The sequence below is a fragment of the Nothobranchius furzeri genome, chromosome 1, assembly GCF_043380555.1.
Source record: "Nothobranchius furzeri strain GRZ-AD chromosome 1, NfurGRZ-RIMD1, whole genome shotgun sequence".
In the NCBI taxonomy this organism is placed as follows: domain Eukaryota; kingdom Metazoa; phylum Chordata; class Actinopteri; order Cyprinodontiformes; family Nothobranchiidae; genus Nothobranchius; species Nothobranchius furzeri.
The window spans coordinates 35,917,891-35,941,392 of NC_091741.1; the positions used below are offsets into that span (position 1 = coordinate 35,917,891).

The 23,502-nt window shown below is 44.8% G+C and overlaps 3 protein-coding genes and 1 long non-coding RNA gene across 6 annotated transcripts in view; 2 read left to right on the forward strand and 2 right to left on the reverse strand.

The window, feature by feature from the left end:
• The window catches only part of itih2 (inter-alpha-trypsin inhibitor heavy chain 2), a 35,673-nt gene extending 24,777 nt beyond the window's left edge, over nucleotides 1-10,896 (forward strand). For both annotated transcript variants that reach the window (XM_070544104.1, XM_070544121.1), the window contains 2 exons: nucleotides 10,165-10,276; nucleotides 10,352-10,896. In XM_070544104.1, coding sequence (XP_070400205.1) covers nucleotides 10,165-10,276; nucleotides 10,352-10,499 — 260 coding nt within the window. In that variant the 3' untranslated portion in view covers nucleotides 10,500-10,896. The remainder of the gene's footprint in view (nucleotides 1-10,164; nucleotides 10,277-10,351) is intronic.
• kin (Kin17 DNA and RNA binding protein) lies at nucleotides 10,562-13,930 on the reverse strand. Its single transcript, XM_015962150.3, has 12 exons — nucleotides 13,686-13,930; nucleotides 13,494-13,588; nucleotides 13,363-13,406; nucleotides 13,171-13,293; nucleotides 12,516-12,700; nucleotides 12,391-12,439; nucleotides 12,269-12,314; nucleotides 12,057-12,186; nucleotides 11,852-11,980; nucleotides 11,684-11,783; nucleotides 11,502-11,602; nucleotides 10,562-10,856 (listed from the first exon to the last, which is right to left on the reverse strand). Exons 1-12 carry the CDS (start codon nucleotides 13,797-13,799, stop codon nucleotides 10,797-10,799), a joined length of 1,176 nt encoding a protein of 391 aa, XP_015817636.1. The 5' UTR covers nucleotides 13,800-13,930; the 3' UTR covers nucleotides 10,562-10,796.
• A 507-nt stretch (nucleotides 13,931-14,437) lies between these two features.
• On the forward strand, nucleotides 14,438-23,210 carry atp5f1c (ATP synthase F1 subunit gamma). 2 transcript variants are annotated; one of them, XM_015962118.3, is made up of 9 exons: nucleotides 14,438-14,572; nucleotides 14,916-14,950; nucleotides 17,190-17,321; nucleotides 17,412-17,619; nucleotides 17,768-17,911; nucleotides 18,007-18,071; nucleotides 18,154-18,309; nucleotides 21,998-22,094; nucleotides 23,096-23,210. In XM_015962118.3, the coding sequence occupies exons 1-9, from the start codon at nucleotides 14,532-14,534 to the stop codon at nucleotides 23,097-23,099; spliced, it is 882 nt and encodes a 293-aa protein (XP_015817604.2). In that variant the 5' UTR covers nucleotides 14,438-14,531; the 3' UTR covers nucleotides 23,100-23,210. The 2 variants fall into 2 exon arrangements, with proteins under 2 accessions (XP_015817604.2, XP_015817613.2); XM_015962127.3 differs by lacking the exon at nucleotides 23,096-23,210 and having other exon boundaries at nucleotides 14,453-14,572; nucleotides 21,998-22,098.
• Nucleotides 15,748-16,619, reverse strand: LOC139063255 (uncharacterized). The gene is made up of 2 exons (XR_011516627.1): nucleotides 16,545-16,619; nucleotides 15,748-15,977 (listed from the first exon to the last, which is right to left on the reverse strand). It is a non-coding gene; the product is annotated as an uncharacterized lncRNA (long non-coding RNA).
• Nucleotides 23,211-23,502: the final 292 nt, after the last annotated feature.

Below are 23,502 nucleotides of genomic sequence, written 5' to 3' on the forward strand. Positions count from 1 at the left end.
TGAATGTGTGTGTGAATGGATGAATGACTGATTGTGTTGTAAAGCACCTTGGGGGGTTCCAGGACTCCAGAAGGCACTATATCAAGTGCATTTACCATTCAGAGGCACAATGAGCTTCGATTAATCGGTTTATTCTTGAAAAGGCCTATTTTTGATGTTATTTTATCAACATTTCAACGTAACTTTGCCATTCTTTTTCTTCAATAAAGCACGTATGTGCTTTGGTAGGATTCAGGTCAGGATGTAGAGGTTATGAATAAATTAAAAAATATCAAAGTTGAAAAAGTAAAAACAAAATCCACCACCTACTGGCCATTTGTAGTGCTAGTGTCCTCGATGTTTGTGAGAGTGGGGCTCATGAAGCTTTTATCCGGTTACTCAAGTACAAAATGAACAGTTCTTTTCCAAGGACTCGTCCCTCATCGTTCACTTTGAAGAGCCGTTCAAAAGACTCTACTCATTCGGGAACGTCACACATCCAGCGGCTCAATCTGAAACACATTTGTGATAATGACTTTGCAACTTTAGTGTGTCGTTGTAAAGTCTGTAGATTGTTTACATCAGCAGCGAGACTCGAAAACAACCCAGGAGATTAAGCTGAAAATACACCAGCACCCCCTAGTGGCTGGTTTCAGTAAAGGTTTTACACCTCAGATCATTCTGTTATATTTGTGAAGCATTTTCATTCAAATATTTGTTTTCTTTTACATTTACTTATGTATTCCAAAAGTCTCCAAGAACACGAACATATGTGATGCTTGGGTTTCACTTTTCAACAAAAGTGGGCGGAGACTCTTCATCTACCTTTTTTCTCTCCGGGAGCCTCATTCTTCTAGCCTACTAGTGATGTGTCAGTCGCGAATGAACCGGCTCTAAGAGCCGGCTCAATTAAGTGAATGATGGGAGCCGGCTCGTCATTGGGAGCCCCCCACCCCCACCCCCCCTGCTTTGGTGAAAGCCACAGGTGATTGGTCAACATGTGTAACTGCGTGTCCAGACTGTCCACACACAGAGCAGTGGGGGGCGGGGAAGAGGGAGGATCAGACTCTGGGTGTGTCCTATTCCACGGGCAGGATGCTTATGATTATGGGTCCTCGCCGGTCCAGCAAGGCCGGGTCCTTGCCAGACCGCTAAGACCGGAACCCAGCGGCTCTGAATTCGGACAGTCTAGCCTTCACCTCTACGGTGGCCCGTAGGTCCCGTCACAGCCGTGGCGGCAGCTACACGTAAAGGAAAAATGCTAAAGCTAGCAAAAATGGAGCAGGAATATTAAGGAGCTACAGCAGCTTCACGCCCATCAGCAGCGTTTGTTCAAAACCGTTTTCAGGTAAAGTAACTTTGTTACGAGTCTGCTTCTAGACCTGCAGAAAGAGAGAAGAAAAAATAAATAAATAAAATAAATGGGACACAAAAACAATACAACAAGATCAAGTTATCACTGCGTCAACTTGATGACGAAATATATAATCAACATTGTTTAACTGAACAATCACAAGATAATAAATCATAGTGCATTTAGTGCCCACCAAAGTCTTAAGATATGTGTTGAACGTGCCCAAGCCCATACTTTTGAGAGCACCATGTGAGCACCTGTGTGTGTACACGTGCTTGTTTATGTAAGGTTTCTCTATAGGAGCATCCAATGGAGAGTGTGAGGGGCCACAGATCTGCCCCTAAAGATGTGTAGGAGACGGAGGGAGCTCCAAGTCCCAGAGATCCAGGAGTTGCCCCAGGGCACAGGAACCCCAGGGAGACTGCAACCAGAAAAGCCCCTGCCCCCCTCGAAAGGCGCAGAGGATCGCCCTGGGGGGCCACAACCAGCAGCCGGCAGAGTCCCGGGAGATATCGGCGGCAATCCCACAGGCCCGCCCGCAGCCTCCCACCCTCTAGCCGGCCGAGCCCGGGACCCAGTGACCCAGGACCTAGGGGTGACCACCCCCACCGGGGACCCAGCAGAGCCCAGGGACCCAGACCCCGCCAGGCAGCCACCGGGATTGGTCAGGCAGATGCCAAAAGTCTTAAACGCCACGACCCAGGCAGACCAAGGCCCCACACCCCACACCAGGTGTGGCAGGGGGAGGGGAGATGAAGATCTATATCATCAAAAGAAGTCCCAGGAGAAGGGAGGAGTCAAAGGCCCCACCTGACTTATACAGTCATACACAAACACAGTCACACACTCCCTCCCTCATGCTCACACATGCACATACAACCAAAGATTTACAAAAACGCACTTCGGACACCCACTCATGCTCCCCATACACACCCTATTCACTCTGGTCCCGGTACTGCTGCACACGGGGTACAACCATTACCGGTTCCCAAAGTTCGACCCTTTCTGCTGGGGTGCTGATGAGCAGGCTCCCCCGCCCAACGCTGAGCACAGCAACCCACCACCCTAGACCCCAACCAGACAGCCGGATCTCCCTCCTAGCCTCCAGCCCCAGGAAGCCAAGCGACAGCAGAGGTGTGCTAAGACCCCGAGTCTCCCTCCGCCTGCTCCAATATGGTGTTAGTGAGAGTTGATGAGGTGTATTCCATGGCTGTGGTGTGCGGGCAGTGCAGGCATCGTCTGGCCTATGCCAGTTGATAACATCACACCACCCCACTTGCACCCACAGCCCTCTGGGTCTACGTGCATTTTAAAATTGGAAGTGGGCACCGGCACTTGGGATGAGGCTGAGAAATCCCCCTGCCAAATGCCGTTGAATGTGCTCACTCCCAAGGCCCTAAGTGTGTGTTTGCGTGGAATGTTGGTGGTGGTGCAAATAAAACTGGGGGGGTTATCACAGGAATGCGGAAATGGGGTCCATACACGCACTCCCTGACTTGTCCACCCCCCAAGGTCCTATGTGCATGTTTGTGTGATGATGTGAGGGAGCAGGAGGAGAGAAATGTGTGGGGATGGGGAGGAATGGCTGGTTGGGCTTAGCCCTCCAGGGAGCCAGCTCCCCCACTGGCCCCAATAGGCACTTCTGTTGTCAAAATGCCACCCAGAGCATGGAGACCCCAGCCCATCCTGCCAGGTCCCAAAGCAGCAGCATCACAGACCCTCACTGAGTCCGAGGGCACCAACCCATCCCCACCCCAGCAGAATATCTACTCCCATCCCTGCATTTGCATAACTTCCGGATTATAAAAGACATAGGACATCCAGGTAAGATTGGGTCCTCCCCCTCCTGGATTTCCCCCTCCCCTGTGATGGGATAGCAGTGGAGCCAAGGTCTACCTGAGGCCCCTGAACCCGAGTCAGGTACTCCTGCATGTTCTTGCCTTCTCCCTAGCAGCATACATGTCAGGACCCGACCCCCAAGGCCCCGCCCAGATCCCCCCATGGGGCCGATCACCCCCACACCCCGAGCCCCCAGGTCCCCACCCAGACCCGCCCAGGGGCAATGCAGCTGCCGGGCAGTGACCCATGGCCACCGCCAAGACCTCCAAGGGGCCCCACTCACAACCACCAGTAGCCCACCCCCTGAGGAAACCCAAGCACCTCCAGAGGGGGGCAACGGCCCCCCAGTCCCAGACACCCCAGTGAACCCACCTCCAGGGAACGTCCAGATACTCCAAACTCAGACCCTCCACCCCCCTCACCCACATCATCCCGCAGAACAATATCAATGGTCCCCCATCATCGCTATGTGATGGAACTGGTCAAAGGAGCCCAGAGAGATTGATTTGAAGTGGAAGCAGAGGCTATGTCAAGTGTAATATGATAACTGGTCAAAGGAGCCCAGAGAGATTGATTTGAAGTGGAAGCAGAGGCTATGTCAAGTGTAATATGATCTAACAAAAGATTTCTATAGAGCTCCGGACCCCACGTGACTCTCAGTTGTAGACGCCATTTTGGCAGGAAAAAAAGGTAAACAAACACGGATCGTAAACATGAACATGAACGGGATCAGCTTGGATTTTACTTCGTCTGAGTTTACTTCACACTTTAAAACCGAAGAAATCATTTTTTATAGTCAGAAATTAAATAGACTAAACATCTTCGACCCTTACCGTGCCCCTGGGATACGTTTTAAAAACTCCAGAAGCTGTCGGAGCGTACTTCTTACCGGATCTGGCGGGGGAACCCCTTGGGATTCCCCCGGAGGAGCTGGCCCAAGTGTCTGGGGGAGAGGGATATCTGGGTCTTTCGACGCTACTGGCCCCACAACCCGACTGCAGATAAGTGGATGAAAATGGATGGATGGATGGACAAATAACAGATTTACATGTAAGTAGTTTAAATAGAGTGCTGTGCTGTTTGAATGTATAAACTGAACGCCAAGAGAAATCACTAGTCTGATTTTTTTCCGTGAATAAAATAAATATGTCAGGCAGGAGCGTCTCAGGATCTGTCTGAGATCTGACTCGGTGAGACAGAAAATAGCAATCCAAAGTGCTTTTTATGTGTGATCTGACAATTGATCAATCATTGCTTAAAAATGAAATACAGCTTAGCCGGCTAATTGCTGTGATCATAAAACAGGTAAACGGCAGCACACAGAACTCACGAGGCAACATTTTACATGATGTTTACTTGTTGCTTTGAGTAATAAGACAGAAAAAGCCGCGCCAAAATAAGTTTAGGAAACCCACTAAGAATCGTAATAAAAGCATTTAAAATAAATACCATACACAGTTGAGGAAACGTTGGTTTAAGTACCTGATAGGAAGTGGTCGCTGCATAAGCGAAAACCTTTACTCTCGGGGTCCCACAGTTTCATTTTAGCCCGGTCACTAGTGCATTTTACTACAATGATCCAACGTTTGTGGCGCTCCGGATCTTGGGGAATCCTATAGATGGCTCATGCCTTATGTTGTCCGCGTCTGTTCTGCATCCTGGGGCACAAAAGGAATCTACCATATTTCCCGTTTGATTGAGTTTTCTGACAATAACAAATAGTCCAGCTGCGGGCTTCTGTATGCCAATATGGCACTGTTTCGATTTGAACTGTTGCATGCCGGGAGAAGTGACATCAACTCCCGGAGCTCTATACTGGTTGATGCAAAGAGTATCTCTATTTTTCCAATTCAAGAGGATAGTTTTCTTAGGAATGCAGTCAGAACCACGTGAGCCAAAGATGTTTCAATCGGGACATCGTCCAGGTTTCCCAGTAAATAATGACAGGGGGCAGTTGGGATATGACATTTCAGACACTTTGACAGGCCTTCGCATACTCTACCCCAAAATTCCTGGACAGGTGGACAGGACCACAGTGAGTGAATGTAATTGTCAGGAATGTTGTTTGTGCAGTGTGTACACGTGTCAGATGACACAAACCCCATCTTGAACATCCGATGACCTGTATAGTGTACTCTGTATATATACTAGTTTCTATGTTTCTACTGTAAGAGAAATCTATCAAATTAAGTAATCTATCTGAGTTTGTGGATGACTGTCTACCCTTGATGAAACCAGTTTGGTCAGGGTGTATTATAAAGGGGGTTACTTTCTCTAATGTTTTTGCCAAGGCTTTACAAATTATTTTGGGATCTACAATAATAAGATAAATTGAACGATAGCTGGTAGGAAAATGCAGGGTCTTTGCCTGGTTTTAACAAGAGACTAATATTGGCTGAGTTCATGTTTGGCTGTAATCTGCCACCCTCTTCAATTTCCCTCACCATTCTGAAAAATATTGGAGCCAGAATGATCCAGAATTCTTTGTAGAACTCTGCTGGAAACCCATCTGGACCTGGAGCTTTCCTATTTGTCATGGATTTAAGGTCTTCCTGGAGCTCAGCTGATGTTAGTGGTGAGTCCAGGACTGTAACTTGGCTGTCGGATAGTTTAGGAAGTGTTATCCTGTCAAGGAACTCATTGATCTCATTATCTGACGGGTTTATCTGTGGTGAGTACAAAGTTTGGTAAAAGTCCCTGAAAGTGTTTTTTATGCTTTCAGGGTCATAAACTATATTCCTGGCAGATATGGTAGTTTTCTCTTTATGTATTTTTAACTGGCTAGCTAAAAATTTACCTGATTTATTACTATGTTCAAAGTTTTCTATTCGTAGTCTTTGTGCTAAAAATTGTGTCTTTTTGTCAATAATTCAATGAAGTTCTAATTTAGCTTTACGTAATTTGCTCATTAACTCTTCTTCTGTGGATGTCTCTAAAGACTTAATGATTTCTTCTAACTCCTGAATATGTTTGTTTTCTGTTATTTTCTTATGTGATGAGAAAGAGATTATTTTACCTCTCATCACTGCCTTTCCTGCCTCCCAGAGAACAGATGCTGATGTTCCAGGCAGGTCATTATGTTCTAAATATAAAGCCCACTCATTTTAAAACAATTCTATAAAACCTTCATCTTTAAGCAGTGATGTATTAAACCTCCAGTTTTTGCTTGGTGGGATTGTCTTCTTGTTTACCAGAGTTAAAGAAACAGGAGCATGGTCGCTGACAACTATGGAGTGTATCTCAATGTCTGAAATGTCAGCCACCAATGAGCTGCTGACTAGAAAATAATCCAAACGTGAATGAGAGTGATGGACGTGTGAGAAAAAAGTATACTCTCTACCGTTAGGATGAAGAGATCACCATGCATCACAAAGCCCATAATCACTCATGTACTGTTTAACTATGTTAGTGGATTGCCAGTCACGCTGAGTCCCAGCTGTACTGAGCCTGTCTGTTAAAGAATCCATCCAAAAATTTAGATCGCCTCCAAGTATAAGTGTCCAAGTGTTCGGAGAGTACAGAGACAAACTTATGAAAGAATGAAGGGTCATCAATATTTGGACAGTATATGTTGACAATACATAAGCTTTGGATCAGTACATATATTTTTAACATTATAAATCTACCCTCTGGATCAGAAACTGTGTCCAGTACTGTGAGATTGATGTTTTTGTGTATTAAAATAGCTACACCTCTTTGCCTAGAGTTATAGCAGGCAGAGAACATCCTGGGGAATGTTCTGGCTGATTTCTACCTAAAATGTAATTTAAACAACAAATATACAAACAAAAAATGTCTATAAACTGAACCGCTTTAAGCTTTTTAGGTTTCTATGGCTAGTTTTTAACAAACTTACGTTTAAAACTTCGTAGCTCTCCCATTTTCTCTTCCTGTTGAAAATCCACAGCCGGCGCGCAAAGCATGCTGGGATAGCCTTGTTCTGTGAGGAAACATGTCCTCGAAATGTGGGTGGAGCGAGGACGCATTTGAGGACGCTAGAATGAGTATTCTTGGAATTCGGACAGTACTCGTCGCTGCGCTGTGACGTCATCAACCTCAAAATGCACTCTTACAAGCATCCTTCCCGTGGATTCGGACACACCCCAAGACACACAGCAGAGCACATGCAGGTGGAGGGAGATGAGAGAGGGGGGAGGAAAAAGGTGAGCGAGAGAGAGTGCAACGAAGATGGGGAGAAAATGAGCGACAGCAGTCAGAAAATTGAGATTTCTTAAAGTGCTCAGTTAATAAATCCATATAAATTATACATATTTGATATACTGCATTTTTTTAGATTACTCAATCCCCACCTCCTGACCTATTCCACCTTCCTCAGGATCCACTGATTTCCCTCTTTCCTATTCACTCTCTCTTTTTCTTAACATTTCTTTTATCACAATTGTCTATTTTTTGCTCATTTTAAATATATTTTTAATAATTTCCTTAATTCTTTTTTATATTTTTACATTTTTTGTTTTTGTGAAGCGCCTCGTGATCAAGACCTCCAAATCTGAGACCATGGTTCTCGACCGGAAAATGGTGGCTTGCCAACTCCGGGTCGGGAGAGAGATCCTACCTCAAGTGGAGGAGTTTAAGTATCTCGGGGTCTTGTTCATGAGTGAGGGTAGGAGGGATCGGGAGATCGACAGGCGGATTGGTTTGGCGTCTGCAGTGATGCGGACGCTGAGCCGATCTGTCGTGGTGAAGAGGGAGCTGAGCCAGAAAGCCAGGTTCTCGATTTATCGGTCGATCCAATCCTCACCTATGGTCATGAGCTTTGGGTAGTGATCAAAAGAACGAGATCGCAAATACAAGCGGCTGAAATGTTTCCTCCGTAGGGTGGCCGGGCTCAGCCTTAGAGATAGGGTGAGGAGCTCGGACATTCGGGAGGGACTTGGAGTAGAACCGCTGCTCCTCCGGATCAAAAGGAGTCAGTTGAGGTGGTTTGGGTATCTGGTCAGGATGCCTCCTGGACACCTCCAGGTGTTTCGGGCATGTCCTGCCGGCAGTAGGCCCCCGGGTCGACCCAGGACACGTTGGAGAGGTTACATCTCCAATCTGGTCCGGGAACACCTTGGGATCCTGCCGGAGGAGCTGGTGGAGGTGGCCGGGGAGAGGACGGTCTGGAGCTCCCTAGTTGGGATGCTGCCCCCGCGACCCGGACCCGGATAAGCGGAGGAAGACGACGACGCCCCGTGATGTTTATCTTGAGAGGCGCTATAGAAATGATATTTTCTTCTTCTTCTTCTTCTAAATCATTTTACATATAGTTTAGCATTATTTTTGGTGATAAAGATACTTTACGCAACAGAACATCTGAGGAGTCACTTGGGAGCCGAAAGAGCCGGCTATTTTTGGTGAGCTGAGCCAAAAGAACCGGCTCTCCAAAATGAGGCGCAATTCCCATCACTATAGAGCTCGGGAGTTGATGTCACTTCTCCTGGCATGCAACAGTTCAAATCGAAACGGCGCCATCTTGGCAGGCAGAAGCACGCAGCTAGGCTATTTGTTATTGTCAGAAAATTCAATCAAACGGGAAATATGGTAGATTCCATCCGGAATGCCGCAAACGTTGGATCATTGTAGTAAAACGCGCTAGTGACCGGGCTGAAATGAAGCTGTGGAACCCCGAGAGCAAAGGTTTTCGCTTATGCAGCGACCGCTTCATATCAGGTACTTAAACCAACGTTTCCTCAACTGTGTATGGTATTTATTTAAAATGCTTTTATTACGATTCTTAGTGGGCTTCCTAAACTTATTTTGGCGTGGCTTTTTCTGTCTTATTACTCATAGCAACAAGTAAACATCACATAAAACGTTGCCTCGTGAGTTCTGCGTGCTGCCGTTTACGTGTTTTATGATCACAGCAACTAACCGGCTATGCTGTATTTCATTTTTAAGCAATGGTTGATCAATTGTCAGATCACACATAAAAAGCACTTTGGATTGCTATTTCTGTCTCACCGAGTCAGATCTCATACAGATCCTAAGACGCTCCTGCCTGACATATTTATTTTATTCACAGAAAAAAATCAGACTAGTTTATACATTCAAACAGCACAGCACTCTATTTAAACTACTTACATTTAAATCTGTTATTTGTCCATCCATCCATCCATTTTCATCCGCTTATCCGGAGTCGGGTTGTGGGGGCAGTACCCTAAGGTGAGAGGCCCAGACTTCCCTCTCCCCAGCCACTTGGGCCAGCTCCTTCGGGGAAATCCCAAGGGGTTCCCTGGCCAGGTCTGCTCCGACAGCTTCTGGCGTTTTTAAAAAGTATCCCAGGGGCACGGTAAGGGTCGAAGATGTTTAGTCTATTTAATTTCTGACTATATAAAACGATTTCTTCGGTTTTAAAGTGTGAAGTAAACTCTGACGGAGTAAAATCCAAGCCGATCCCGTTCATTTTGTTTACCTTTGCTGCCTGCCAACATGGCGTCTACTCTGAGTCACATGACGTCTGGAGCTTTTTAGCCTACAAATCGACAACCATAGCGCTAGCAAAGACTTAGCTCTGCAGTAGGGCTGGACAATATAGAAATAAAGTATATTGATAAAAAAATTTATATTGATCGATAATTATTGAAAAACATTTTTAAAATAGTTTAAAATATTTTACGAGCAGCCCTGGCCATTTTCTCACTGCCTCCTGTTGTTTTGGTTTGAGAGGGGAGGGCCTGGTGACGCAGCGTGCCCCAGTCTGTGGTTTTGATTGGTTAGGAGCAAGTAGTGAGTCTAGCATGCTGCTACGTGATAGGTTATAATGAAAAAAGGAAACTTTTTTTATTGACCCATTTTTATTTTCTATCGCACCACATGTTTATTGATAGATGGATTGAATTACTGAATTATCATGCAGTTCTAATTCTGTGGATCTAAAGAATTATAGCGCTCTCTAGTGGTACATTAACTAAAATCAAATGTTATAAGTTATGACAGAAAACTGTTTAGTTGTTTCACCAAAGTTTGAAACTAAAACTGTGATGTCACAGGGCAGTTTTCACAAGAACCTGAGATGAGTCTGTATGACATCCACGAAGGAGCCGACCCCTTGAAGAAGGAGGCCACGATGGAGGTGAAGGGCAACAAGCTGCTCGTCACCAGGTACTCCATCACACGTCAAAAACAAGATGGTGAAGACTTCCTGCAAGCCTAAATCTGTGTGTGTGTGTGTGTCAGGGGCTGGCAGAAAGACTACAGACGTGACCGAAAGCATGGGTCCAACATCTTCTGCTGGTTCATCCATAACAGCGGAAAGGGATTCATCGACGGACATTACAGCCAATACATCGTTCCAGATCTGAACAGCTTCCTCCAGATGTTTTGAACACACACATCCTTAAAAACCCACAACCATCCACGATGTGTTTCCTAATGATGTCACCTGGGTTTTTCCACAAAGCAGAAAGCAAATTTATTGCATTTATTTGAACAAAATTTACATTTTTAAACAAAATATCAAATTGTTTTTTTTAAAAGAATCAAACAAATTCAACATAATCTTCTAAACCGGTTTGATTTCTGAAGCTAGTTGGTTGTTGAAAGTGTCTTTGTACAAAAGCATCTGGGAATGAACTCTGACACAGTAGAGTCCCTCAGTTCTACGACTCGAGATGTTTCATCTTCAGGCTAGCTTGGAAAAATCTTCATAAGCGACGTCCACTCTCTCTCCTTTCTGATGACCCTGTGAAACAGGAAATAAAAAATCAACCCCAAAAACATCACGTTTGGAGCCAAATGACATCTTTTTGTGAGTCTTTCTATAAATGGTAAATGGCCTGTATTTGATATAGCGCCTTCTAGAGTCCTGGAACCCCCCAAGGTGCTTTACAACACAATCAGTCATTCATCCATTCACACACACATTCACACACTGGTGGGGATGAGCTACGATGTAGCCACAGCTGTCCCGGGGCGCCCTGACAGAGGCGAGGCTGCCGAGGACAGGCGCTACCGGTCCCTCCGACCACCACCAGCAGGCAAGGTGGGTTAAGTGTCTTGCCCAAGGACACAACGACAGCGACAGACTGAGCGGGGCTCGAACCTGCAACCTTCCGATTTCGGGGCTAGCACTTACCTCCTGTGCCACCGTCGCTGTGTTTAGCCTTCTTACAGGTGTACCAAATAAAAAGTACGACTAATTATGTGTTTGTGACCAACTACGGTTAACAGGGAGGCTAGGTTAGCTTGAACGATTCAGATCTGAGTTAAGAGGCTGAAAATCAAATTAATGAACCGATTTTCTGATCGAGAACAAAGATCAAAACCACTTTAAAATTAAACAATGAAATCTGGTGAAACTTGGGCATGAAGCCGTTTTAATGCGTACAGAATCGAGCGTGAGCTTGGCGCTGAATTTCTTCTCGTCGATCCCCTCGAGGACGGCCTCCGTGTCCCGGTACGGACCATTCAGGATCAGAACCTGCTTCCCTGTAGAACGTTTCACGATGGAATCAACAGTTTCACATCCAGTGATTTAGAACGTTTCCTTGGGTTAAAAACATGGCCGACCTGGGGCGGGTATGACCGTCTCCAAGTGGTTCTGGTCCAGCTTGAGCTTGTCGCCGGAGTCGATCATCTTCACCACAGCGGCGTATTTGTCTCGGACCTCCTGCCGCCAGAACAAGTTTAGCAACGAATACTTTTGAAACAACTGGAATAAAGACATCACTTTGTTACCGTGACGACGGCCTTCTTCTTGTGGTACTTCTCTCCCAGCCTCTTGGTGACGACTTTAACTACGATGTTTGGCTGCAGCCAGTAATCGGTTCTGACAGCAGGGGAGTGCTGTCTCTTCCTCTCCTCCATCTGGAAAAAACAAACAAACCACACATCAGAACGTCTGATTACCAAACGGTAAACAAACAAATACACCAAACGCAACCTCAATGATCTCCTCCAGTGCAGATTTCTTCTTCTTCTCTGTTTTGGAGTTGGAGCTGGAGGGTGCATCTTTGCGTTTGACTGAGGATGATGATGATGATGCTTTCAGAGCACTGGCACTCAGAGCAGAGCTAGCAGCAGACACAAAGAGGTAATCAGAGGCAGAACGCTCCCCAGATTTAGTCATGTGGAGGACAACGAGGTGATCCGTACCCTGATTTGGAGGAGCAAGCTACAGGAGCGCTGAGGTTGAAAGCAACTGGAAGGGAAAAGAAGTTTAGTACAAAAACACATTTGTAGCTAAAGCTATGACTGCACAAGAGAAGAGGACCAACCTTTTTCTTCCTCGTTCTCACGTTTGAGCTCAGTGTAAACCGGATCTTCCTGCAGAATATGTAAAAAGAAGCATTACTTTTGTTGAACGCAGCCGAGCTCGGTCTCAGCTTCCTGTTGCACTCACGTCGGTCTCCTTTCCGTCTCGGCCTCGGCGGACCTGCTCCTCGATGAACTTGGCGCTCCGCTCCTCATCGTCCAGCTCTTGTTTCTTCTTCCTGGCCTCCTCCTCCTGGCGCCGGATGGTCTCTGGGTCACGGTCGATGTACTGGATGTACCAGCCTTTAGGGGTCTCGTCCACTTTGCACAAACCTGAGGGTGATTTCCAACAGATCAGCAGAAATTCTTTTCACTATTACAAACCTGACGATCCAAAGGTGCATTTAGTTTCACGATTTGATGTGAAACTTTACAAATTTATTAGTAAGTAGACAAAACCAACTCCTAATCCGACGCTTAAAGTAGCTGCAAATTGATTTAGAGGAAAAATAAATTTTTTTTACAAATGATAAACTGAAAAACTGTTAAATAAAAAGGAGGCTATGATATTCATTTGAAGGATATTCTCCAAATTATAGAAATTATCATGAAAATATGAACTATATTTTTAAAGTTGTCCGTCTGATTTTCAGTTCAGAGAATTTTATTTACAAATCCCAACTTCTTGGTCTCTTTTCCTCATTTCTGCCTGTTTTTACAGCATCTGTAACGGAGACAAAAATCCAGAAAGTGGACAGAGATCCTGTAAAATCCCAGATGCTTTCTGATCAGTGACGTTTTACCTTCTCTGCCGAGCCATTTGGTGAAGTCGGTGAGAGTTTCCCACTGCGTGGAGTTCATGTGGACATGCTCCCGGTGGCTGATGTACTCGTTGTAGACAATGTTGTTGTGAACTCTCTTGGTTCCTGATAACGAAGAGGACAATCAGAACAAAGATGTCCCTGACACATCTGCAGATGGTTCACAATTCTCACCGAAACGCCTTCTGAGCAGCTCCAAGAAGTCACGTTTGAACTCACTGTAAGAGAAGCGACACAAATGTGCTCCATTTTACTAAAAACATTCAGATGTGTTTGTCTTTACATCACGTCTGTGATAAACTGACTCTGAGAAGTAGTCCATGAACTTCATAGGGTTCTCTGAAGCTAGCAGCAGCTGTCTCTGATGGGACTCTGACATGCAGTGGCACTTGAAGCCATTCTGTTAAACAAATAAATAAAAAAGGCAGAAACAAATACTTTAATTCGTCCATTATCGAGAATAACACCATTTTTGTCGAATTTCATCAAAATCCCACCTCATCTCGACACTGTTTCTGACACATCTGACAATACCACCGCAACTTCTGGAGACCTTTAGATTTTATTCGGTTGCTAATGGCCTTCGGCGACAGAAAATCTGCTTTTCCCATGGCGAAAACTAAAACCAAACAACTGCAGCAAAAAACACTCGCTTAAAGGCTAAAAATTCGACAGAACAATCAACTGCTGCTAGTACACAACTGACAAACCGTTTCCGTCTTCTAACCTCGCGAAAAACCGTAGAATCACGCGATACTTGGTGTAACATTCAAGAACTGTTCGTAATTTTTAAATAATATTAATTACGTATATCATTTAAACTCGTTGTAACTGAAATTTGTATGATTAATTAATCGGATTCAATAGACGCCACATTTGAGTCACCAAAAAACAAGCATTTATTAATTCAATTTAAATTAATGTAAACTTTACAGGTTAATCAGTCTGAGACCAAGGATTAATTTCTACTAGACATTCCAAACATTTTTCTAGCATGGCAAGCTATCCTGTATATATGAATTTGGTCTAGTTCACTTGGCTAAACGTTTTCCTGTTTAAAAGGCAAATGACTTTCTATAACTGTTTGTGAAAATGAAATGAACATAGCTTTTTGATAATTATGTTCGCTTTTATTATTGAAGTTATTGAACTTCTCATTGTGCGACACTGGCAACAAAAAAAAAAACACACAAAAACAGTGATTTAAAAAAGGCTTCTTACGGCATTTCCCTTGAATTTTGATGTGAATACAATTTCCAGAGTTCACTGAAGGCAACCTCCGTTACCACCGACTTTTCTTTGCGCCTGCGCAGTTCTGCGTGTCTGACCTTCATAGTGGTAACATGTTCGCCAGGACCAGCGCGTTGGTTTTTTCCCCACAATGGTAACGCAAATATACCTCGACAACTGCTCTTGTTGCGCTTTTATTAATGAATTCATTGATTTGGCTTGTTTGAAGTGAGTGGGCAGCTTCTACGTTGTAACGCGGGCAATCTTTTGCGTGGAAGGACGTGCTAGCATGTAGGCCGCGGCTGATGAATGACGGCGGTGCGAATGGATTTCCATAGCCGGCTAGGTGCTAATGCTAGCATAGCTGCCTGTTTAATGTTAAATCGTGTTTAATTAACAGCAGTTAGCATCGGGTCATAACCCTAGACTTGTTAATGACCTTTTACCATGTTGTTAACCCGTCAGCGTCTGCTCACATGCATTATTGTTGTTTACAGTGGGCAGGTCAGGAACATGGCTACCTTGAAGGACAGTAAGTACTGATGAATACTTCACACTCACATCATATTGTTGTTTAAATTAAGACTGTAACCTGAGCAGAATCTAAGGTGTGTTTGTACAACACAGGTTTTAATAGGTTTTATCAAAATAGTGGGTTCAAGTCGAGTTAGTAAGACGTTCACACTTGATTTTATGCATATTGGGAGCTCAGATTAGTATATTTACAAAGGATTTAAAAAAAGAATTAAACATAAATGTGTCAAATATTAATTTTAGGGGTTCTATGATTTATGATACAGCTCCTTTTTATTTTTACATGCATAAATCAGTGTATATTAATGTGAATATAAATTATGGGATATTTTATTTTTATTACACTACAATTAATGCAGATGTCAATTAAAATGCACGGGCCTATCAAGGAACAGAACTAAATCAAAAGTCGTTTTCACATGCAGGAATTATTTAAGAATGCACGCAGGCATCAACTGATTTTCCACATTAGCAAAAGCTGGTCAGATACGGCTGCTATAAAAGCAGAGAAGAGCTGCTACCAGAACCTGCCGGTCCAGTCACGGAGTGAGTGTGCAAAACAAGGTTCTCCCATCAGGATTGAGTTTGGAGAAATTCTTAGACCCTATGCTGTAGAATCATAATAAAAATAATGGAGGTATGTTGTAGGGCTGCAACTAACGATTATTTTCATAATCGATTAATCTGTCGATTATTTTTTCGATTAATCGATTAATCGGTTTGTTATTGTTAAGCTATTTAACCTATACAAGTGATGAATACATTTCAGTTAAGAAAAAGAAAAACATAAGAGAATTGTGCAGTTGACTGCAATCTATTTTATTGCACATGACCACAGTCAGCAGTGTAAAATGAGCTAAACAGTGCAAAATATCAGTCCAGAATAATTTTTTGGCATCAAAATATAAGAGGTAAATTCCATAAAAAATAATGTAGAATCTGGAATAGAGTTTGTAAGTGGTATGCATTGCTGGGGGTGAGTGTCTTGTTCCCCATGTAGTTGTCCATCGTTGCTTGTTTTTTTTCTGCATAAGAAACACAAATAAACTGAATTAAGTACACATATAAAATAAAGCAGCACACACACTACAACACTAAATCAATATTACATTATTTGAATTAATTAACAATATACAGTGATCATTTATTTTGACAAAAATGTGTTGTGAGGCGTTTTACAGCGTTAGATAGTAAAACAGCCTTTTAATAGTTAAAAAAAGGACTTTCTGAATTTCTCCTGTATTTAAAAATTGAAAGCGTACAACTATGCCGCGTTATATTCACCTGGACACAGCTCGTCTGTATATTTTTCTCCGCGGAGTTGTCCTTTTTTGAATGAGGAACACAGTTATGGGTTTGTGCCGTTTTTCTCTTAACGAGAACATTCTTATAAACAGACGTGCTAAATTTGGCAAGCGCATGATTCACAACACGGAGGAGATTCACGATTGCATCTAGTCAATCAGAAGTAGAACACCGTAGACTGACGCGGCAAAAAAAAAAAAACATGTTTAACATCCACTATAACGAACTCAGCTAACACTAAGTCCCAAATGTGATCTGCGTTAGCTTGTTTATTTTCTGTTACTTACCGGACTTTCCTCTGCTGCATCAGCTCCCACATGTTTTCATCTCAAATGTTCACTTAGGGACGTCGTGCTTCCGTCGTGCCATGGTTTTTGCATATTTTGCAGGTCACCGGTCTTTTCAAGGCATCTAGTGAAGTGCTCCCATACTCGTGAGGTTTTTGTCCGGGGTTTCTCTTGTTTTGTCGCTTCTATTTTTCTTCCGTATTTGTTGTTGATCCGCCATCTCTCACAGCAAGATGCGCGTCAGTAACGTGATACGTCATGAAAACCGAGGGCACTTATTGGCTAATTTCTTCTTCTACGGCCCCACTGGTAGATCAGTGGCTCATTACTGCCACACACTGGCGGCAAATTTAACAGATTGTAACCGATGTCAGATTGTGGTAAAAAATAGACTTTATGCGGTAAAATATGATTATTAAACAACTAATCGATGACTAAAAAAGTTGTTAACTATTTTAATAATCGATTATAATCGATTAAATCGATTAGTTGTTTCAGCTCTAGTATGTTGTCAGATCCGATAATTAGTTTAAATCTGCGGAACTAGGAGTTATTTTATTGGTTGGAGACCATTATGTCGAGCAGAGATGCACCAACTGCAGCTTTAGACTTTTCTGCTGTAAACTCCTTCCTCATTTTCTTTAGTCACCATTCGGTTGAAGTCCATCAAGAACATCCAGAAGATCACGAAGTCCATGAAGATGGTGGCCGCTGCCAAGTACGCTCGTGCTGAGAAGCAGCTGAAACCCGCACGCGTCTACGGCACTGGCGCTCTGGGTACGTCTTCATTTGAACTTCGAGTGAAAATGAATCGGGGTTGAGTTGTTCGCTGAGACTCAAGGCTCCATGTTTGCCTTTGCGTTCCAGCTCTGTACGAGAAGGCCGACATCAAGGCACCCGAGGATAAGGTGGCTAAGCATCTGATTGTTGGCGTGACCTCTGACCGTGGACTCTGTGGCGCCATCCACTCTGGTGTGGCCAAGACCATCAAGAATGAGATCGCTAACCTGACCGGCTCTGGCAAGGAGGTGATGGTGATCAATGTTGGAGACAAGCTGAGAGGCCTTCTGCACAGGTACGAGCAGTTTCAACTCTTGCTTTTCATACCAAAAGTATTTTAGCACATTTAGTAGCTTTTGATATTTAATCAGCTTTGTTGAGTTATCAACATTTGTCTGAATGTAGACCTAACTCGGCCGTTTTAATGCCTTCCTCCTAATCAGAACTCACGGAAAACACATCTTGCTGAACTGCAAGGAGGTCGGCCGCAAGCCACCAAATTTTAGTGATGCGTCGGTCATTGCCACCGAGCTGCTCACCTCTGGTTACGAGTTCGATCAGGGCTCTGTCATCTTCAACAGATTCAGGTGAGGTGACGTTTGTATCTGCAGGGACATAAAGGGAGTCAGAAAAACAATAATTAGATTTGTTAGCGATGACTCAAACATCTCCCTTCTCGCAGGTCTGTGATCTCCTATAAGACGGACCAGAAGCCGTTGTTCTCCAACGACACCGTCTCCTCCTCGGGTAGAAACTCTTGTTTTAGTGATCTGACACAACGGAGCCATCACTTCCACAGATGCTCATCGTGTGTCTCCCTTCCTCACAGAGAACATGGGCGTCTATGATGACATCGATGCTGATGTGCTGAGGAATTACCAGGAGTTTGCTCTGGTCAACGTCATCTACCTGGCTCTGAAGGAGTCCTCCACCAGTGAGCAGAGCGCCAGGATGACTGCGATGGACAGCGCCAGCAAGAACGCCTGTAAGACCTCCAGACACACAGCAGACGTTTGTAGAAGTCAGAGGTGACGAGGCCTTTAGTGCTCGGCTTCTGACCAAGTCCTCCAAACACACCCACATCACCCCGCTTCTCCTCCAGCTTCACTGGCTGCCAGTCAACTTCAGGGTTCATTTCAAGATCCTGGTTCTGGTCTATAGGGCCTTACATGGACAAGCACCATCTTACATTGGTGATCTTCTTAGTCCCTACACCCCCAGCAGGTCCCTGAGGTCCAGTGATCAAAGCCTACTGGTTGTGCAGCACCAGGCTAAAGGTCAAAGGTGACAGATCATCTGCTGCTGTGGCCCCCAGACTCTGGACCTCTCTCCCCCTGAGCCTGAGATCAGTGGACTCAGTGGTCTCCTTCAAAAAGCAGCTGAAGACTCACCTGTTCAAGCTGGCTTTTGTATGACCTTCTTCACCTCTCTCTCTTTATTCTGCTCTCCCCACCTATCCCACCTTCCTCAGGATCCACTGATTTCCCTCTTTCCTGTTCACTCTCTCTTTCTTAACATTTTTAATCACAATTGTCTATTTTTTGCTAATTTAAAATATATTTTTAACCATTTTCTAAATTATTTTTTATATTTTTACATTTTTTTTGTTTTTGTGAAGCGCCTCGTGATTTTTATCTTGAGAGGCGCTATAGAAATGATATTTTCTTCTTCTTCTTCTCAAATATGGAGTCCACGCAGCTCGTGTTAGTTCAGCATCTTATCTAGTGAATAAATGACGTTAACTCGTTCACCGCCAATGACGACTAAAAATTTGCATGTTTTTACTGTGTGGGCGTCGGACGAGCCCCCACACCATGAGAACAAACATCTCAGCTCTAAAGCCGATCTTCATCCGCGTACGTCACGCGTCACATGATCAGGAAGCAGAACATCCATGTGTTAGGAGATCGTTTTGGGCCGCTCTGTAAATAAAAATGAGGCGCGAACCGGAAAAGCTTCTGCCGATCACAATTCAACAACGGATTATGAAAGAACGGATAACGCTCGAAACGCGCGGATTCTTCCTGATGTAAGAGGTGAGTCTCCGCTTTGTTTTGGTTGTTTTGGCGTCGACATCATGCTAGCGCGCAACGTTCTGTCACTCTTAAAAAACAGTAAAAACGGTGAGAAACGCTGGCAGCGAATGAGTTAAACAGGAATTCTGAAATTCCGCCTAATCCAGTCTCTATTTACATTTCATAATATTCGATATTTTTGTGTTTGTGCAAAAAGAACATGTTACACACGGTTTCCCCCAGAAAATGAGTTAAGCCTGGCGGATTCGGCCGTCGGGGGGGGGGGGGGGGGGTTTGCACACGGTCCGCTGCTGTTTCTCACCAGTATCAGCTAGGGCTGTCGCGGTAACCGCAAAAATGAAATATCGCAATATGAAGAAGCCCACCGCGCTGCATCATGGGCCACCGCGATTACTGAACTTGGTTCAACTCAATGATGCATGTTGAGAAGGATGGCTGCACTGGTATCAAAACGAAACGTTACTTCGCTCCTTTGGGAGCGCTTTGGTTTTCAGTACGTCAGCTGCTGCGCAGCCAGAGTCCTTGGCCGAGACGGAGCTGCCACCAGCGGCAAATAAATAAATAAACAAACGCTCGGAGACCTGCTGAAGTCCCGGACAAGCACTGCTTCTGCAACCGTCCCGAAGAGAGTTTGAGCCGAGCTGGAGCTCACTCGCTACCTGCAGGAGGAATGCATCCACCCTAAAGAAACCCCCCTGACATGGTGGAGCAACAACCGGGAGAGATTCCCTTTGCTCGCCAGAGTCGCACGCAAGTTGAGTTCGGAAGCGAGCGGGGCCGGACCGGAGCGGAGGGGAGCGGAGGTAGTGGAATTTGGGGTAAGTGCAACGAGCGCACCATCCGAGAGGGTTTTCAGTGTTGCTGGAAATGTTGCCCCCCTCTCAGATCCTCTCTCAAAGCGTATATGGTTAACATGCTGGTTTTCCTTGTGGGTAACAAGGACGTGACCGAGCTATAAATCACCGTCATTCGTGTGTGTGAAAGTGAAATGATAGTGTGCCCGCCCCCCGGCGCGCGCGCGCCCGGTACATGCAATTTTTTATGCTTGATTTTAAACAACTAAACAAAATGGGGACTTGTTTCTTAGTTGTTAGATGCTGCAGCCAAATTTGCATTTAAAAGTTTAACCTTCTCCTGAATTTTGTTGTTTTTAAGTTCAGTCGGACTCCGACTGTCGGAGAAACAAACGTTACTGCGATCTGTGTTGTTACTGCCCTTTGATCTGCATTCAGTAAAGCGTTATAAAAGAAGGCACGGCAATTTTTAACCTTTTTTAAATGTGTAAACATTATGTTTATATAGTACTGCAATAAAAAAAAAGGACTGCAATAATATCGCACACCGCAATATTAAGCCACCCTGAATCACCGCAGGGGGAATTCCTCAACCGCGACAGCCCTAGTATCAGCTGATGGGAGGGCTCTAGTTTCGTTGCGCTGTTCATGTCAGCGGACACGGTAGGGTCGGGGAGGGGGGCGGGCGTGACGCTTTGCCTGGCGGGTGGCCAGGCTTATAAAGCACTGGGGGAACCCTGCTTACACCATAACCCTCAAACTAAATATAAACAGGAGTATGTCCAGTTTTAGCTCAGGGTCACAAATGGCCCTAGAACCACAGGTTGCAGACCCTTCTCTGGATCAGTGACCCCGACCACTGCAGGTCTAAACAGTAAATTTTTATTTAATATTTTATTTAAAGATATTTTAGGAAAAACAAATGACGTGGTTTTATGGGAATGGCCTGTTATAGTCCGGAAAACACGGTAGTTGATGTCCTGAATGTTTTAGACGAAGCAGCAATAATAACTGTTTGGTTGTTTTTTTTGTTTAAAGTTGTAAATATAGTTTTTTTTTAAAGTATCACAGCGACCAGCATCCCGCAATGCGTTGCTATTGATGATGCAATGCTCCCCATCTCAATTCGGCAATTATCCGCTCACTAGTGTACCACGCACTCGACGGCTTACGTGCACTTTCTCCAAGTGCACTTTGCTGAAGAGTGCAGGGCGAGTTTTGTGATGTGGCCTACGTGAGGACAGCAGGACCCCTGCACTGGTGCCTCCTAGACTACTGATGGCACAGCCCCTTTGTCCCAGATAGTCATTAGATGGACTCGGCTCAGCTGGGCTCATCAGCAGCCTGGAGAAGAGGAGGCTGGCTAAATGTTGTTTCCTTTACCTCGGATGTCTGACACAGAGCTTTTAGGCGGCATCAGGAGCATTCTGTGGGATGTGTTTTCCTGGGGTGAAAAATATCGCCAGGTATTGACGTTGGTGTTCACTGGTGGACTAAAAACACTCAAATCTAGTCAGGATGCCTGCTGGACACCTCCCTGGTGAGGCTTTCCGGGCACGGCCAACCAGGGGGAGACCTAAAGGTAGACCCAGGACACGCAGGAGGGACTATGTCTCTCGGTTGGCAAGGGAACAACTTGGGTTTCCCCCCGGAAGAGCTGGCCCAAGTGGCTGGGGAGAGGGAAGTCTGGGCCTCCCTGCTGTCCCAACAGCCCGACTCTGGATAAGCGGCGGAAAATGAATGAATGAATAAATAAATCAATGTTTTTATTTTGCTCAGGTTCAGCAGAAGCATTCAGATTTTGTCTTTATTAATCAGAAGTTGTGCTGTGATCTGATTCCAGCTGAGATGATTGACAAGCTGACCCTCACCTTCAACCGGACCCGACAGGCCGTCATCACCAAGGAGCTGATCGAGATCATCTCTGGAGCTGCTGCCCTGTAAGTTCTCACCGTGCCATTAATGTCCTCTCCCATCTCTTCACTGGTGTTGTTCTCTGACTCAGCCCCTCACTAGGATTCTCCTTCTGTTCCCGCTGACTTTCTGACGCCTCAAACACTTTTCAGTCCTGCCTAATGGGCTCGACTCACGGGAGGCGACAAACGACCGCGATCAGCGAAATTTGTCGCTGTCGCTTTTATTACCTGACACACGGGAGGCGACCCGCGGCAGCGGCAAAGCCGCCTACGCGTTCTGTTCCATGGCGAAATTGAAACTTCCGTTGTTTTGATTGGCTGTGTCAGGTTGGAGGGAATTAAGGTTATTTAAGCGGTTCCGAGTTAATAAAGTTGTAGATATGATGTTTCACAAGGTGCTGCTAGAGTTATGTGAAATCTTACTTTTTACTATAAAACATAATAATAATCAACTTCTCCTCCATGTTTGCTCGGAGGTGTACGGAGCATCCTGTCCGCTCATTGGTCAGCGAATGAAACCTCCGTTGATTGGTCCTCGTCCGAGCGACAGCGATGAAAAGTTGAAAATGTTTCAACTTTCTGGGATCGCGTCGCTGGGTCGCCTGTGCACGACACGTGCACAAGTGCAAAATTTCACACGCACGTTTTTTGCGTTTCGCTTAGTAGGAGAGAGACCCGCGATTATCGCTATGTCGCGCATGTCTCATTGAAAATGAATGGAGGTGATGTCGCCTCCCGTGTGTCGAGCCCATAAATGTCCCTTCTTGGTTTTAAATATCTTTAAATGTTGAAACTCGTCACATTCTGACTCCTTCTGCTCCTCCTTCCTGCTGAACTCAGGGACTGATGTGCGTCCTAACGGAGGAGGTAACCTAGGATCTAACGTCAGCATTGCTCTTAGCTCCTTGTAGCTTTAGAGATCCGTCCTAAATCAGCAGACTCTAGACCCGTTTAGCTTCCCGCTGCAGCTTTAACACAAACTCCAGAAGGTTTGATGATTTTTTTCATGTGCTCTTCTTTTGCAGATAAACATGGAGCTCTTCAAAGTACTTCAGACACGCTGATGTCCAGTCTCATGAAAGTTTGTGCTTCTATTTGTAAAATGTATAAAGAGAATAAACATCTTACACAGAAACTTCACTTATTCTTGTCTTTAACTATTTTCCTCTGAACTCAGTTTGAGATAAATGTTTTACTTTATGTCCAGTTTGGGATCTTTGCTTTTATTTTGACAAGTTGAGAGTTAGCCCTTCTTGTTTAAAGAGCAAGTCACCCCCTGCCAGATTCTTACTCCAGTCCCACTTCCTGTTTGAAAAATGCAACAAATGCTGTTGCCTAGCGGACCGAGAGGGCGGAGCCACTAACAAATACACTCACGACATTGTGACATCATAATGTACCATCTAACATCATAGTGTACCTCTTAGCCAAT